The following is a 15,137-nucleotide window of genomic DNA, read 5'->3' as shown; positions in this document are numbered from 1 at the left end:
TGACCTCAAGGTCACAATCAAAGAGATAGCCTTTCACAAGCTTGCGTCATTGTTGGACTGAGCAGCATAGGAGAGAGTTGGCACACTGAACCCTGAGTCGATTCCTTACAGCTCTGATCAACTCAACACCTTGCAGCTCACGCAGCAAGTCGAATGAAACGTATACATGACACCTTTTCCCTTCTATCTCCTATTTCTGGACTCTACTGAACAGTGAGAATCTGGAGTGAGAGAAACGGTACGTTAAGAATACAAATCCAGTCGAAATCATAATGGTACTCAGTGATTCAGTGATAAATGAAGTCAAGTAGAAATAGTGAGCCACTGTTAGGCAAAATAATGTTAGTAAACATGAATTATACTGTAGAATGACTAATCTCGCTATTCTAATGGTACTCAGAACATTACCACCCCAACCAAATTACAGTGCCTAACAATGGCCTAACACCAAAACCTTAGGACACTGTAAATAATTAACATCAGTTAGACTAGAAAGTTAAGTTTATGTCCTGTACTATGAAGGTACTCTGTACAAGCAATTCATTGAAGTTCTGGGTGGTTCATGTCTATACGGTTCTATGAGGTTCTACGTGGTCCCAGTGCGACTCACTTTGTCTGCGGGAGGTCTGGTTGAGGCCGCCGGCCCAGGACCATCTCTGCTGACGGATCTCAGCCCAGGTCTTTTTGGTTGACTTCTTGATGGCCGCCTCGTAGCGCTCCTGTGGTGGGGACATTGGGAGACAAAAACTGTGACTCTCTCAAGAAGCTACACTTAGCTGAGAACAGTGATATGTAATATTTAAAAAATACCAAACCACCATGTATGTGCCCTCTCCACCCAAAGCAACTGCTTAGAATTGAATATTATTCCTAAAATTATAATTAATTCAAGCTTAGATCATTGGCTGTATGTGTACCCTAGACTAACCAAGCTGATAACAAAACTGTACACAACAATTGAGCAAGAGAGAGATATTGAACGTGACCCTCCTTCAGTGCTCTACTCCCCACCTTGTTCTTTTCAAGTTTCTGCCTCTGTTTCTCCTCGAGGAGGGCTCTTCGTTTCTCAAGCTTCAGTCTCTGGTCCTCCAGCCTCTTCCTGCGCTCCTCGAGCTGGCTCTCCCTCAGACGCCTCGCCTTCTCCTCCTTCTCCAGCCACTGGGCCTTCTTAGCCGCTATGCAACGGGAGACAAAGGGTACAGATTTAGTTTTATTTGAATATACATGGTTTAGTTTAGTTTTATATACTCATGGTTTAATTGTTTCATTTCAATATACAGTACCAGTCAAAAGTTTGGACACCTACTCATTCAAGGGTTTTTCTTTATTTTTACTATTTTCTACATGATATAAAAATATAAAATATATCAAAACTATGAAATAACACATGGAATCATGTAGTAACCAAGAAAGTGCTAAACAAATCAAAGTATATTTTATATTTGAGATTCTTCAAAGTAGCCACCCTTTGCCTTGATGATAGCTTTGCACACTCTTGACATTCTCTCAACCAGCTTCATGAGGGAGTCCCCTGGAATGCATTTCAATTAACAGGTGTGCCTTGTTAAAAGTTAATTTGTGGAATCTCTTTCCACAATCAGTTGTGTTGTGACACGGTAGGTGTGGTATACAGAAGATAACCCTATTTGGTAAAAGACCAAGTCCATATTATGGCAAGAACAGCTCAAATAAGCAAAGAGAAACAACAGTCCATCATTACTTTAAGACATGAAGGTCAGTTAATGCGGAAGTTTCAAGTTTCAAGTGCAGTCGCAAAAACCATCAAGCGCTATGATGGACCGTCACAAGAAAGGAAGACCCAGAGTTGCCTCTGCTGCAGAGGATAAGTTCATTAGATTTACCAGCTTCAACAATTGCAGCCCAAATAAATGCTTCACAGAGTTCAAGTAACAGACACATCTCACTATCAACTGTTCAGAAGAGACTGCGTGAATCAGGCCTTCACTACTAAAGGACACCAATAAGAATAAGAGACTTGTTTGGGCCAAGAAACACAAGCAATGTACATTAGAAATCTGGTGGACAGGTGGAAATCTGTTGTTTGGGAGTCCAAATCTGAGATTTTTGGTTCAACCACCGTGTCTTTGTGAGACGCAGAGGAGGTGAACGGATGATCTCCGCATTTGTGGTTTGTGGTTCACACCGTGAAGCATGGAGGAGGAGGGGTTATGATGTGGGGGTACTTTGCTGGTGACACTTTCAGTGATTTATTTAGAATTCAAGGCACTCTTATCCAGCATGGCTACCACAGCATTCTGCAGCGATATGCCATCCCATCTGGTTTGCGCTTAGTGGGACTATCATTTGTTTTTCAACAGGACAATGACCTAAGACACCTCCAGGCTGTGTAAGGGCTATTTCACCAAGAAGGAGAGTGATGGAGTGCTGCATCAGATGACCTGGCCTCCACAATCACATGACCTCAACCCAATTGAGGTGGTTTGGGATGAGTTGGACCGCAGAGTGAAGAAAAAGCAGCCAACAAGTGCTCAGGCGATGTGGGAACTCCTTCAAGACTGTTGGAAAAGCGTTCCAGGTGAAGCTGGTTGAGAAAATGCCAAGAGTGTGCAAAGCTGTTATCAAGGCAAAGGGTGGCTACTTTGAAGAATTTAAAACTTGTTTGGTTACTACATGATTCCACATGTGTTATATCATAGTTTTGATGTCTTCACTATTATTCTACAATGTAGAAAATCAAGAAAAACCCTTGAATGAGTAGGTGTGTCCAAACTTTTGACTGGTACTGTAAATGGCAGCTATGCAAAAAAATATATTTAAAAAATAAATGCGGTACAGATAGCTAATCAAGAAAGTTCAGAAGTCATGGATGGGATCATGTACCATTCAGCGTTGTTGAAGCACTTGGGGATAGTGAGCAGAGGAAACATCAGGGTTACATAGCTAATACCTTAGACCTGCTCTCTGTTTCCAGCCTATTACCTAACTGGGATATAATCTCTCCATCTCTTTCTATTTCTTTCTGCCCTACCTGGTCATAAACAACTCCGAATGACTGAGCAGTACATCATTTGCTGTTTGTTCACTGAGAGGAATTCTGGCCTGGTGATCTGTTAAAGACTTTTAGAGGCACAAAAGTCTCGTGGCTTCCTGGAACCAGATTGGAAAAGGAAGAAAAATAGAATGGGAAGATGAAGACATATTGTTGTTTACATCCTGCTAGAGTTGTAATCTTATTAGAATAATTCTAATAACAGTAAACAAGTAGTTGTAGTAGTAGCATCCTACTGTGTTTTACTAGTGCTTTCTAGCAAATACTGAGTTTCACGCCACAGATTCTGTGGCTCATTCCTGACAGACATGATTAAAATGCAATCATTCGGGCTTTGTTTAAAATCCAAGCATGCTGTGCACCAGCTGTGTCCTCTCAGCTCATTAAGCCTTCTTTGAGGTAGACGCCACATGTGTACTGTGTCTCAGAGTGGCATTTCCTGTTCTGCAGTCCCTTGCACACGGGCCCACTTCCACACACATGTTGTTTAGCATGGTGGGGGCAAGCTACTTTTGAAGAGTTTTTGGGGGGCTCATAGTTTTTTTGGGGCCCACTTCCACTGCACACGTTTTGTTTAGCACTAAAATGGTGGGGTCTGGATACACTTGAAGAGTTTATTTTTTACAAGATAATGTCTCTGTGCTGATTGTGAGATGTCTTTGATAACGCATATCTTTGATAATGAATGCAATCCTCACTCTGAAATATTTGAAACATTAAAACGATTTGATCAAAATCTGAAATGCATGAGTGTTTGATGTTCTAAGTTAAGGGCCTGATTTGTATTCTGTTAACATTCCCTAGCCCTTCTCTATAAATAAGTAAAAGGCTAGAATACTCTCATCCAGGGGTTCTCAAACATTTTCGGTCTGGGGACACCTTTTGTGATAGCAAAATAATCATGGACCTCCTCATAATCAGAACACAACTTGCATATAAGGAGATTTACTATGACTTCGGCAGTGCATGCCCGGATGAACCAAGTCTCCGGCCCTGGGAAGAAACATTTTCAAGTCCCACCTCTTGGCATCGGAGAGAAAATCTTCCAGTCCTCAAGCTAATTTCCTGCAATTCTACCCATTTTATCAAGGGGAAGAGAGAGAACTTTGCAGTTTTAAAGGTTAAATTACAGTGCATTTATGTTTTAAAAATATATATAGTTTTTGGGGAATACAAGAAGTATTGAGTATTGAGAAAAATGTCTAATTGCTGGAGTACTGTGGATACCAATGTTCCTGTGAGCCTCCCAGGCCCATGTTGTTCAGGGTTAAGAACATAAACTGTAGATGAATAATATGACATTGTATTTTGTATTACACCCTCTAAACGCATTCCACCAATCCCTTGGCCAAAATGTATCTGTTGTTGTTAGTAATATTCATTAAAAAATATAATATACAAAAATCAGATCTGGCCACAGACCCCTGCTCTAGTCTGCACCCACAAAGAAAACACTAGCTTGTTTCTCCATCATGGATCAAAATGTATTATAGTAATTTTCAGTATCTGAGTGGCAGAAATACATTTAGCTAAATACTTTGAGCGCATGCACTTTAACATTGTAAAGCCACAGTAATGGCATTATATACAATGTCCCTTACATAACAACCCTGTGCTTTAAAATATGTTGTAAATAAACTTGTTTTATGTTTTATTGTCACATACACCAGATATGTGCAGTGAAATGTGTTGTTTTACAGGGTCAGCCATAGTAGTACGGTGCCCCTTGAGCAAATTAGGGTTCAGGGTATTGCACAAGGGCACGTCGACAGATTTTTCACCTTGTCAGCTCAGGTATTTGAGCCAGCTACCATTTGGTTACTGGCCCACTGCTCTAACCACTAGGCTACCTGCCACCCTAAAGGGATAAGTACAAAAAAGAATCACATTTAGCTTTTTGTTGTATGTCATCACCAGTATAGTATATATATATGGCCATAAACTTTAGAACATCTAACCATAAAAGCTTGATGCTGTGAGATCTAAACATGACAATATCTGGTCCATAGGAGATTCATATCTTACATCTGGACCAACAGAGGTCAGCCAAAGGTTAGCCATTATCAGTCAAATAATAGGCTCTGTCCGCTGGCTGGCTGGCTGCTGAAACGATTCCTTGGCATGGCGATTATAATGAGACTAATGAAATAAGTAATTACATCTAATCTGTCTGAGAGGCACGTCACGGTCGATTCACGGTAATGACTACACATTTTTCACGCCGCTCCCCAGGGGGATTATGGGACGGCTCAGTGGGATACGCCCGCCAAGTCCTCCTCTGATTGGTTGCTCAGGATTTGGCCTCAGTGCAGAGAAAGAGGGGCTTAGGCCAATGTTGTGGGAGAATAGAGTTGGGGAAAATACTAGTCTACTGCATGTCTCTGAGTTGATAATAAGATCAGAATACAATATCATGAAAAATAGATCCTGAAAACATCTGTAGAGAAAAATCTATATTGAAAAGACATTACTAATGCCCCATCAAATGAATGCAAAGTATACATGCAAAAATTGATGGGGGATTTGAACAAATATGGTGAAGGAAAAATATCTGCAAAATGAGAACTTGAAAGAAAAAACATCATGATGGGGTCATATAACTGAACTATCTAATCATTTTGACCTTCAGAGAAAAACAAGACATTCTAACGTTCCCAGTGAAAAACGAGGACAACAAACAGAAGACAAAACAACTGATTCATGGAGGAGGTAGAAAAAGGAAAGAACTGTTGAGAAGCATACAGAGGGAAATAAAAAAACATTGCATCACCATCACAAGGTGGAGATGTGGAGAATAATAGCATGACTGTTGCTGCTAACAAGTGATGTCACCAGTGCTGTTCTTATTGCCTTACCTTGCAGCTGAGTTTGCTGTTCTGAAGCAGCAATATGAGAGGGAAGACAACAGCAAGTGTCAACAAGCATCAATCATGCAAAAGCAGAACCCATGGCAGAGTATTTCAAATTTAAGACAGGAGATCAGTTAAGGGTTGCGTAATTCAACATATTGAAGGCTACAGTGTCTAATGGGTTAATAATCCCTACATTCTGTATCACTGTCTAGAGTCAGCAACTGCATACCAAATGATACCCTATTCCCTTTATAGTGCACTACCTTTAATCAGGGCCCATAAGACTATGTAGGGAATAGGGTGCCATTTGGGACGCATCCCTAGACAAGACTAGATACGTCTCTTTGCCCTCCACATTGGGCAAACCCAACATGTCACATAGGATACAATGATATCATTTCTCTATAGTATATTTTCCTTTAGGGCTTACCAATGTATTTGGCCCTCTCCTCCCTCCGCTCCTTGGCCTGCTTCTGTCGTTGCTCTGTGCTCAACCCATCTAGGCAGAGAAAGATACACTAAGCATACCAAACATTAAGAACACCTTCCTAATATTGAGTTGACACAAAAGCCTGTCACCTACTACCATACCCTGTTCAAAGGCACTTCCATGTTTTGTCTTGCTCATTCATCCTCTGAAAGTTACACATACACAATTCATGTCTCAATTGTCTCAATGTTTAAAAATCCTTCTTTAACCTGCCTCCCCTTTATCTACACCGATCGAAGTGGATTTAAAAAGTGACATCAATAAGGGATCATAGCTTTCACCTGGGGTCACCTGGTCAGTCAATTTCAAGGAAAGATCAGGTGTTCCTAATGATTTGTATACACATTGTACATTTATTTTGACCTAAAATATCAACGCACTACAGAGTCCCAGTGCACAAAACAGCTGATCGCACCTGTAATGTAGAGTACAATAGCATAGCAGAGGTCATGTACTTGAAACAATTATTGTTTCAATTCTAAACTACAGTGTGTATTCATATATTCAAGATGAAGGTCTACGTGTGCGTTCCAAATGGCACCCTATTGCCTATATAGTGCATTACTTTTGACCAGAGCCCTATTGACCATGGTGGAAAGCAGTGCACTACATAGGGAATAGGGTGTAATTTGGGACGCAGCCTACATCTCCTACATCTGTATGTATTGGAAACGGGGCCTTAGGGTAATGCCAATCTCTTTCTGTGGAGCTCAAACTTCATGCTATGTAATATGTATGCCCCAGCCGTAACTATAGCAACCACTCTTTCCTCCCACCACCATCAAAGGGTGAATTTCTGTACTGGAGTCTTATAAGGCTGGAGTCTGAAGAGACAGGCTGGAGAGTGTTCAGGAAAACTCCCTGAGCCTGAGGTCCTCCTGTCCCAACACAGGGCCTCAGTACTCCCCCCTCCTCCTCAAACCCCACCTCCTTATTCCTGCATACCGTACCATCCACAATAAATGATTTGGGGTTCAGCCATTGCCATCTGTCTGATTGGGTGTGTAATGACCAAAGATCAATTCGATCACCAGAAGCATCGGATGGTTCTCCCCTCTGTGGACAGGTAGACCAGCTTCAATAGCTCCCTTACTCTACACATTATACTGTATATCTAACCCCAGGCTATTTCCTTATCCTCCTGGTTCTCTCTCTCTCTGGTGCTCAGAGGTGAGACGTTGTATACTGTACCTCCTTTTTTAGGCTGGGGGCTGGTACTAGACCCAGGGGTGCCAGGTCTGGCATCTGTCTTGGTGGAGGACTCTGTCTTTGAGGTGTGCTCTGTTTTGGGACAGATCTCTGTGTTTGGGGAGAGGTCTGTTTTGGGACAGGACTCTGTGTTTGGGGAGAGGTCTGAAATGTCTGAGTCATCTGGTGTCAGTAGGTCCTTGATTATCTCCTTCTCTTCATTCTGGATGGACCGAGGCTCTGGTGTGGAGGGGAGACCTGAAACACAGGGATAACGTTCATCAATGAACGGACATAAAACACTATACATAAAGGATAGGTTTGAAGACTAGATTTTATATATATATATATATATAACACTGTTCAAAAATTCTCAACTTCTCAACTTAAAAATGTCCTTGTTTTTGAAAGAAAAGCACATTTTTTTGTCCATTAAAATAACATCAAATTGATCAGAAATACAGTGTAGACATTGTTAATGTTGTAAATGACTATTGTAGCTGGAAACGGCAGATTTTTTATGGATATCTACATAGGCGTATAGAGGCCCATTATCAGCAACCATCACTCCTGTGTTCCAATGGCACGTTGTGTGAGTTAATCCAAGTTTACCATTTTAAAAGGCTAATTGATCATTAGAAAACCCTTTTGCAATTATGTTATCACAGCTGAAAACTGTTGTTCTGATTAAAGAAGCAATAAAACTGGCCTTCTTCAGACTAGTTGAGTATCGGGAGCATCAGCATTTGTGGGTTCAATTACAGGCTCAAAATGGCCAGAAACAAAGAACTTTCTTCTGAAACTTGTCAGTCTATTCTTTTTCTGCGAAATGAAGGCTATTCCATTCGAGAAATTGCCAAAGAACTGAATATCTCGCACAACACTGTGTACTACTCCCTTCACAGAACAGCGAACACTGGCTCTAACCAGAATAGAAAGAGGAGTGGGAGGCCCCGGTGCACAACTGAGCAAGAGAAAAAGTACATTAGAGTGTCTAGTTTGAGAAACAGACGCCTCAACTGGCAGCTTCATTAAATGGTACCTGCAAAACCCTAGTCTCATATTTCTTTTTATACCTCTAATATAACTAGGCAAGTCAGTTGAGAACACATTCTTATTTTCAATGACTGCCTAGGAACTGTGGGTTAACTGCCTAGTTCAGGGGCAGAACGACAGATTTTCACCTTGTCAGCTCAGGTGTCCCAATCTTGCAACCGCTGTCACGAATATTACCGAAGGTGACTCCCCTTCTTGTTCGGGTGGCGCTCGGCGGTCGTCGTCGCCGGTCTACTAGCTATCACCGATCCGTTGTTCTGTGTTCGTTTAGTTTTGTCTAATTGGTAGCACCTGTTTCTAGTTTGATTGTTAGGATAGGGTATATATAGTCTGTTTAGCCCGCTTCTGTTTCGTGCGGGCTTGTTCGTCTGTTTTGTTGGTTGAGTGTATTTTGTTGTATTTTGGGTTACACGCTGTCCGGTTATTTCTGTTCATTTGTGTTTTCACTTTGTACATGTTGTGTTTCGGGACATTAAAGCGTGTTGTTTTTCCCACATCTTTGCTCTCTGTGCCTGACTCCACACCTCTTCACTCATAATTGTGACAGAAGCCCGCACCACGATATGGAGTCAGCAGGAGCAGCGACCACTCCTCTTCCCACTATGGAGGAGAGAGTCCAACATCACACATCCATCCTCCATCGCCTAGGATCAGCGATGGAACGGATGATGGAGAGGATGGATCGTTGGGAGAGGAATGGTTTCCCTACTACTCCACCGACCCTCCCACCAGCAACTCTATCATCTGCCCCATCTGGATCCGGTTCCAGCGCTCTGCTCATGACGCCTCCGAGGAAATACGATGGAACAGCGACAGGGTGCCAGGGATTCCTGCTACAATTAGACCTACCTGTCCACCGTTCGACCGGCCCCCTCAGAGGAGGAGAGAGTAGGGGTCCTCATCACCTGCCTGTCTGGTAGAGCCCTGGAGTGGGCTAATGCGGTCTGGAACGGGCCCGACTCGGCAAGAGACAACTACTCAGAGTTCATCCGCCGTTTCAGGGCCGTGTTCGATCACCCTCCAGAGGGTCGTGCGGCAGGTGAGAGATTGTTCCATCTGAGACAGGGGAAGAGGAGCGCGCAGGACTTCGCGCTGGAGTTCCGGACCTTGGCTGCGGGAGCAGGGTGGAACGACAGGGCCCTGATAGACCATTACAGGTGTAGCCTGAGAGAGGACGTCCGTAGGGAGCTGGCCTGTCGGGATACTACACTTGGCCTGGATGGACTGATAGACCTGTCGATCCGGTTGGACCATCTGCTAGCTGCTCGTGGACGTTCTGAAAGGGTCTTGTCAGTTCTACCTCCTGATCCTCCTGCCCCTATTCCGATGGAGTTAGGAGGTACCGCATCAAGGGAGATCGGAGGAGGAAGCTCCTCCTGTACCAGTTGTGGCCGGAGAGGGCACACGTCTGGTCGGTGCTGGAGGAATTCATCTGGGAATCATGAGGGCAGGCAGAATACTCATCGGTCACCCCAGGTGAGTAAGCACCACACTCTCCCAGAGTTTCCTGTTGGTCAGCCTTACCTCAGGGTATCACCCGGAGAGTAATGGTCAGGTGGAGAGAGTCAACCAGGAGGTGGGTAGGTTTCTGCGGTCGTATTGCCAGGACCGGCCAGGCGAGTGGGCAAGATATATTCCCTGGGCAGAAATAGCCCAGAATTCACTAAGCCACTCTTCTACCAACATGTCACCATTTGAGTGCGTGTTGGGGTACCAGCCGGTCTTGGCACCGTGGCATCAGAGCCAGACTGAGGCTCCTGCGGTGGAGGAGTGGGTACAGCGCTCTAAGGAGACCTGGAGGGCAGTCCAGGAGTCATTACGCCAAGCTAGTATAAGGCAGAAGAAGAGCGCTGACCGTCACCGCAGTGAGGCCCCCGTGTTTGCACCTGGGGACAGGGTCTGGCTCTCGACCCGTAACCTGCCTCTCCACTTGCCCTGCCGGAAGCTGGGTCCGCAGTGTATAGGGACATTTAAAGTCCTGAGGAGAATAAATGAGGTTTGTTATCGATTATCACTTCCTTCGTATTATCGTATTAACCCCTCATTTCATGTGTCTCTTCTCAGGCCGGTGGTAGCTGGTCCCATGCAGGAGAATGAGGTACCGGAGGTTCCTCCACCCCCTCTGGACATCGAGGGGTCCCCGGCGTACAAGATACGAGCTATTCTGGACTCGAGACGCCGGGTGAGAGGCTTGCAGTACCTCGTCGACTGGGAGGGGTACGGTCCGGAGGAGAGGTGCTGGGTGCGGGAGCTGCGCGTCAGGAGGGGGGTACTGTCACGAATATTACCGAAGGTGACTCCCCTTCTTGTTCGGGTGGCGCTCGGCGGTCGTCGTCGCCGGTCTACTAGCTATCGCCGATCCGTTGTTCTGTGTTCGTTTAGTTTTGTCTAATTGGTAGCACCTGTTTCTAGTTTGATTGTTAGGATAGGGTATATATAGTCTGTTTAGCCCGCTTCTGTTTCGTGCGGGCTTGTTCGTCTGTTTTGTTGGTTGAGTGTATTTTGTTGTATTTTGGGTTACACGCTGTCCGGTTATTTCTGTTCATTTGTGTTTTCACTTTGTACATGTTGTGTTTCGGGACATTAAAGCGTGTTGTTTTTCCCACATGTTTGCTCTCTGCGCCTGACTCCACACCTCTTCACTCATAATTGTGACAACCGCACAGTTAACTAGTCCAACGCTCTAACCATTGCACTCCACAAGTAGCCTGCCTGTTACGTGAATGAAGTAGAAGCCAAGGTAAATTGCTAGCTAGCATTAAACTTATCTTATAAAAAACAATCAATCATAATCACTAGTTATAACTACTAATCCAGTTTAGCAGGCAATATTAACCAGGTGAAATTGTGTCATTTCTCTTGCGTTCATTGCACGCAGAGTCAGGGTATATGCAACAGTTTGGGCTGCATGGCTCATTGCAAACTAATTTGCCAGAATTTTACATAATTATGACATTCATTGAAGGTTGTGCAATGTAACAAGAAAATTTAGACTTAATGATACCACCCGTTAGATAAAATACCGAACGGTTCGGTATTTCACTGAAATAATAAACGTTGTGTTTTCGAAATGATAGATTCCGGATTCGATTATATTAATGGCCAAAGGCTCGTATTTCTGTGTGTTATTATGTTATAATTAAGCCTGATTCGATAGAGTAGTCTGACTGAGCAGCAGCAGGCCCGTAATCATTCATTCAAACAGCACTTTTGTGCGCTTTGCCTATCAGCCTAATGGCTGGTGTAACCAATGTGAAATGGCTAGCTAGTTAGCTGGGTATGCGCTAATACCGTTTCAAACGTCACTCGCTTTTAGATTTGGAGTAGTTATTCCCCTTGCACTGCAAGGGCCGCGGCTTTTGTGGAGCGATGTGTAACGATGCTTTGAGTGTGGCTGTTGTCTATGTGTTCCTGGTTCGAGCCCAGGTAGGGGCAAGGAGGGGGACAGAAGCTATACTGTTACACTGGCAATACTATAGTGCCTATAAGAACATCCAATAGTCAAAGTTATATGAAATACAAACGGTATAGAGAGAAATAGTCCTATAAATACGATATTAACTACATTTACATTTACATTTAAGTCATTTAGCAGACGCTCTTATCCAGAGCGACTTACAAATTGACTACAACCTAAAACCTCTTACCTTGGAATATTGAAGTCTCATGTTAAAAGGAACCACCAACTTTCATATGTTCTCATGTTCTGAGCATGGAACTTAAACGTTAGCTTTTTTACATGGCACATATTTTACATGGCACATATTACTTTCTTCTCCAACACTTTGTTTTTGCATTATTTAAACCAAATTGAACATGTTTCATTATTTATTTGAGGCTAAATTGATTTTATTGATGTTTTATATTACGTTAAAATAAGTGTTCATTCAGTATTGATGTAATTAATCAGTATCGGCTTTTGTGGTCCTCCAATAATCGGTATTGGCGTTGAAAAATCATAATCGGTCGACCTCTAGTCTCAACGTCAACAGTGAAGAGGCGACCCCGAGATGTTGGCCTTCAAGGCAGAGTAGCAAGGAAAAAGCCATCTCAGACAGGCCAATAAAAATAAAAGATTAAGATAGGCAAAAGAACAGACACTGGACAGAGAAACTCTGCCTGGAAGGCCAGCTTCCCGGAGTCGCCTCTTCACTGTTGATGTTGAGACTGGTGTTTTGCGGGTACTATTCAATGAAGCTGCCAGTTGAGAACTTGTGAGGCATCTGTTTCTCAAACATTTTGGCCCACAGTGAGAAGAAGACAAGGTTCAGCCTAGCTTTAGCAAAAATACTAAGCAAGACACAGTCAAAGGCATGGGCAGTTAGGGAATACGTAGATTTTTACAATAGATTGAGAGAGAGAGGGGAGGAGAGAGGGAGTAGACTGATAAAGAGAAAGAGACAGAGATGTCAAATTGGCTTTTTACCAAATTATCATACGACAGACCACGTATTCACCCTGCACACCCTAATTGACAAATAAACAAACAAAACAAAACAAAGGCAAAGTCTTCTCATGCTTTGTTGATTTCAAAAAAGCCTTCTACTCAATTTGTCATGAGGGTCTGCTGTACAAATTGATGGAAATTGGTGTTGGGGGAAAACGTACAACATTATAAAATCCATGTACACAAACAATAAGTTTGCAAATAAAATTGGCAAAAAACACACATTTCTTCCCACATGGACTAAGGGTGAGACAGGGATGCAGCTTAAGCCCCACCCTCTTCGACATATATATCAACAAATTGGCGAGGGCACTAGAAGTCTGCAGCACCCGGCCTCATCCTTCTTGAATCTGAAGTGAAATGTCTACTATTTGCTGATGATCTGGTGCTTCCGTCACCAACCAAGGAGGGCCTGAAGCAGCACCGAGATCTTCTGTACAGATTCTGCCAGACCTGGGCCCTGACAGTAAATCTCAGTAAGACCAAAATAATGGTGTTCCAAAAAATGTCCAGTCGCCAGGACCACAAATACAGTCATGGCCAAAAGTTTTGAGAATGACACAAATATTGATTTTCACAAAGTTTGCTGCTTCAGTGTCTTTAGATATTTTGTCAGATGTTACTATGGAATACTGAAGTATAATTACAAGCATTTTATAGGTGTCAAAGGTGTCAAAATGACATGAAGTTGATGCAAAGAGTCAATATGTGTCAATCCGCCCTGGCATGCTGTCAATTAACTTCTGGGCCACATCCTGACTGATGGCAGCCCATTCTTGCATAATCAATGCGTTGAGTTTGTCAGAATTTTGGGGGTTTTGTTTGCCCACCCGCCTCTTGAGGATTGACCACAAGTTCTCAATTGAATTAAGGTTTGGGGAGTTTCCTGGCCATTGACCCAAAATATTGATGTTTTGTTCCCTGAGTCACTTAGTTATCATTTTTTCCTTATGGCAAGGTGCTCCATCATGCTGGAAAAGGCATTGTTCGTCACCAAACTGTTCCTGGAGAAGTTGCTCTCGGAGGATGTGATGGTACCATTCTTTATTCATAGCTGTGTTCTTAGGCAAAATTGTGAGTGAGCCCACTCCCTTGACTGAGAAGCAACCCCACACATGAATGGTCTCAGGATGCTTTACTGTTGGCATGCCACAGGACTGATGGTAGCGCTCCCCTTGTCTTCTCCGGACAAGCATTTTTCCAGATGCCCCAAACAATCAGAAAGGGGATTGATCAGAGAAAGTGACTTTAGCCCAGTCCGCAGCAGTCCAATCCCTGTACCTTTTGCAGAATATCAGTCTGTTCCTGATGTTTTTCCTGGAGAGAAGTGGCTTCTTTGCTGCTCTTCTTGACACCAGGCCATCCTACAAAAGTCTTCGCCTCACTGTGCGTGCAGATGCACTCACACCTGCCTGCTGCCATTCCTGAGCAAGCTCTGTACTGGTGGTGCCCCGATCCCGCAACTGAATCAACTTTAGGAGATGGTCCTGGCACTTGCTGGACTTTCTTGGGCGCCCTGAATCCTTCTTCACAACTATTGAACCACTCTCCTTGAAGTTCTTGATGATCCGATAAATGGTTGATTTAGGTGAAATCTTACTGGCAGCAATATCCTTGCCTGTGAAGCCCTTTTTGTGCAAAGCAATGATGACGGCACGTGTTTCCTAGCAGGTAACCATGGTTGACAGAGGAAGAACAATGATTCCAAGCACCACCCTCCTTTTGAAGCTTTCAGTCTGTTATTCAAACGCAATCAGCATGACAGAGTGATCTGCAGCCTTGTCCTTGTCAACACTCACACCTGTGTTATTAACGAGAGAATCACTGACATGATGTCAGCTGGTCATTTTGTGGCAGGGCTGAAATGCAGTGGAAATGTTTTTTGGGGGGATTCAGTTCATTTGCATGGCAAAGAGGGACCTGGATTAAAGTCCCCTAAGCAAACTGGTCCTGGGGCTCTGTTCACAAACACAAACACACACCCCAGGACAGCAACACAATTAGACCCAACCAAATCATGAAAAAATAAAAGATAATTACTTGACACATTGGAAAGAATTAACAAATAAACAG

At 43.5% G+C, this 15,137-nt stretch overlaps 1 protein-coding gene across 9 annotated transcripts in view; it reads right to left on the bottom strand.

Annotated features, from left to right (window-relative positions):
- The window catches only part of map7d1b (MAP7 domain containing 1b), a 52,078-nt gene that overhangs the window by 14,986 nt on the left and 21,955 nt on the right, over positions 1–15,137 (bottom strand). For 7 of the 9 annotated variants that reach the window (XM_046361769.1, XM_046361766.1, XM_046361767.1 and 4 more), the window contains exons 2-6: positions 7,565–7,819; positions 6,314–6,382; positions 5,887–5,907; positions 1,012–1,175; positions 611–719 (exon numbers count right to left, since the gene is read on the bottom strand). In XM_046361769.1, the coding sequence (XP_046217725.1) occupies positions 611–719; positions 1,012–1,175; positions 5,887–5,907; positions 6,314–6,382; positions 7,565–7,819 (618 nt within the window). The remainder of the gene's footprint in view (positions 1–610; positions 720–1,011; positions 1,176–5,886; positions 5,908–6,313; positions 6,383–7,564; positions 7,820–15,137) is intronic. The other 2 variants (XM_046361772.1, XM_046361775.1) reach the window with 1 other exon arrangement.

Source organism: Oncorhynchus gorbuscha, linkage group LG09, assembly GCF_021184085.1.
Source record: "Oncorhynchus gorbuscha isolate QuinsamMale2020 ecotype Even-year linkage group LG09, OgorEven_v1.0, whole genome shotgun sequence".
In the NCBI taxonomy this organism is placed as follows: Eukaryota; Metazoa; Chordata; class Actinopteri; order Salmoniformes; family Salmonidae; genus Oncorhynchus; species Oncorhynchus gorbuscha.
The sequence above is the reverse complement of the archived record's forward strand: the minus strand, read 5'-3'. Positions and strand labels throughout refer to the sequence as shown.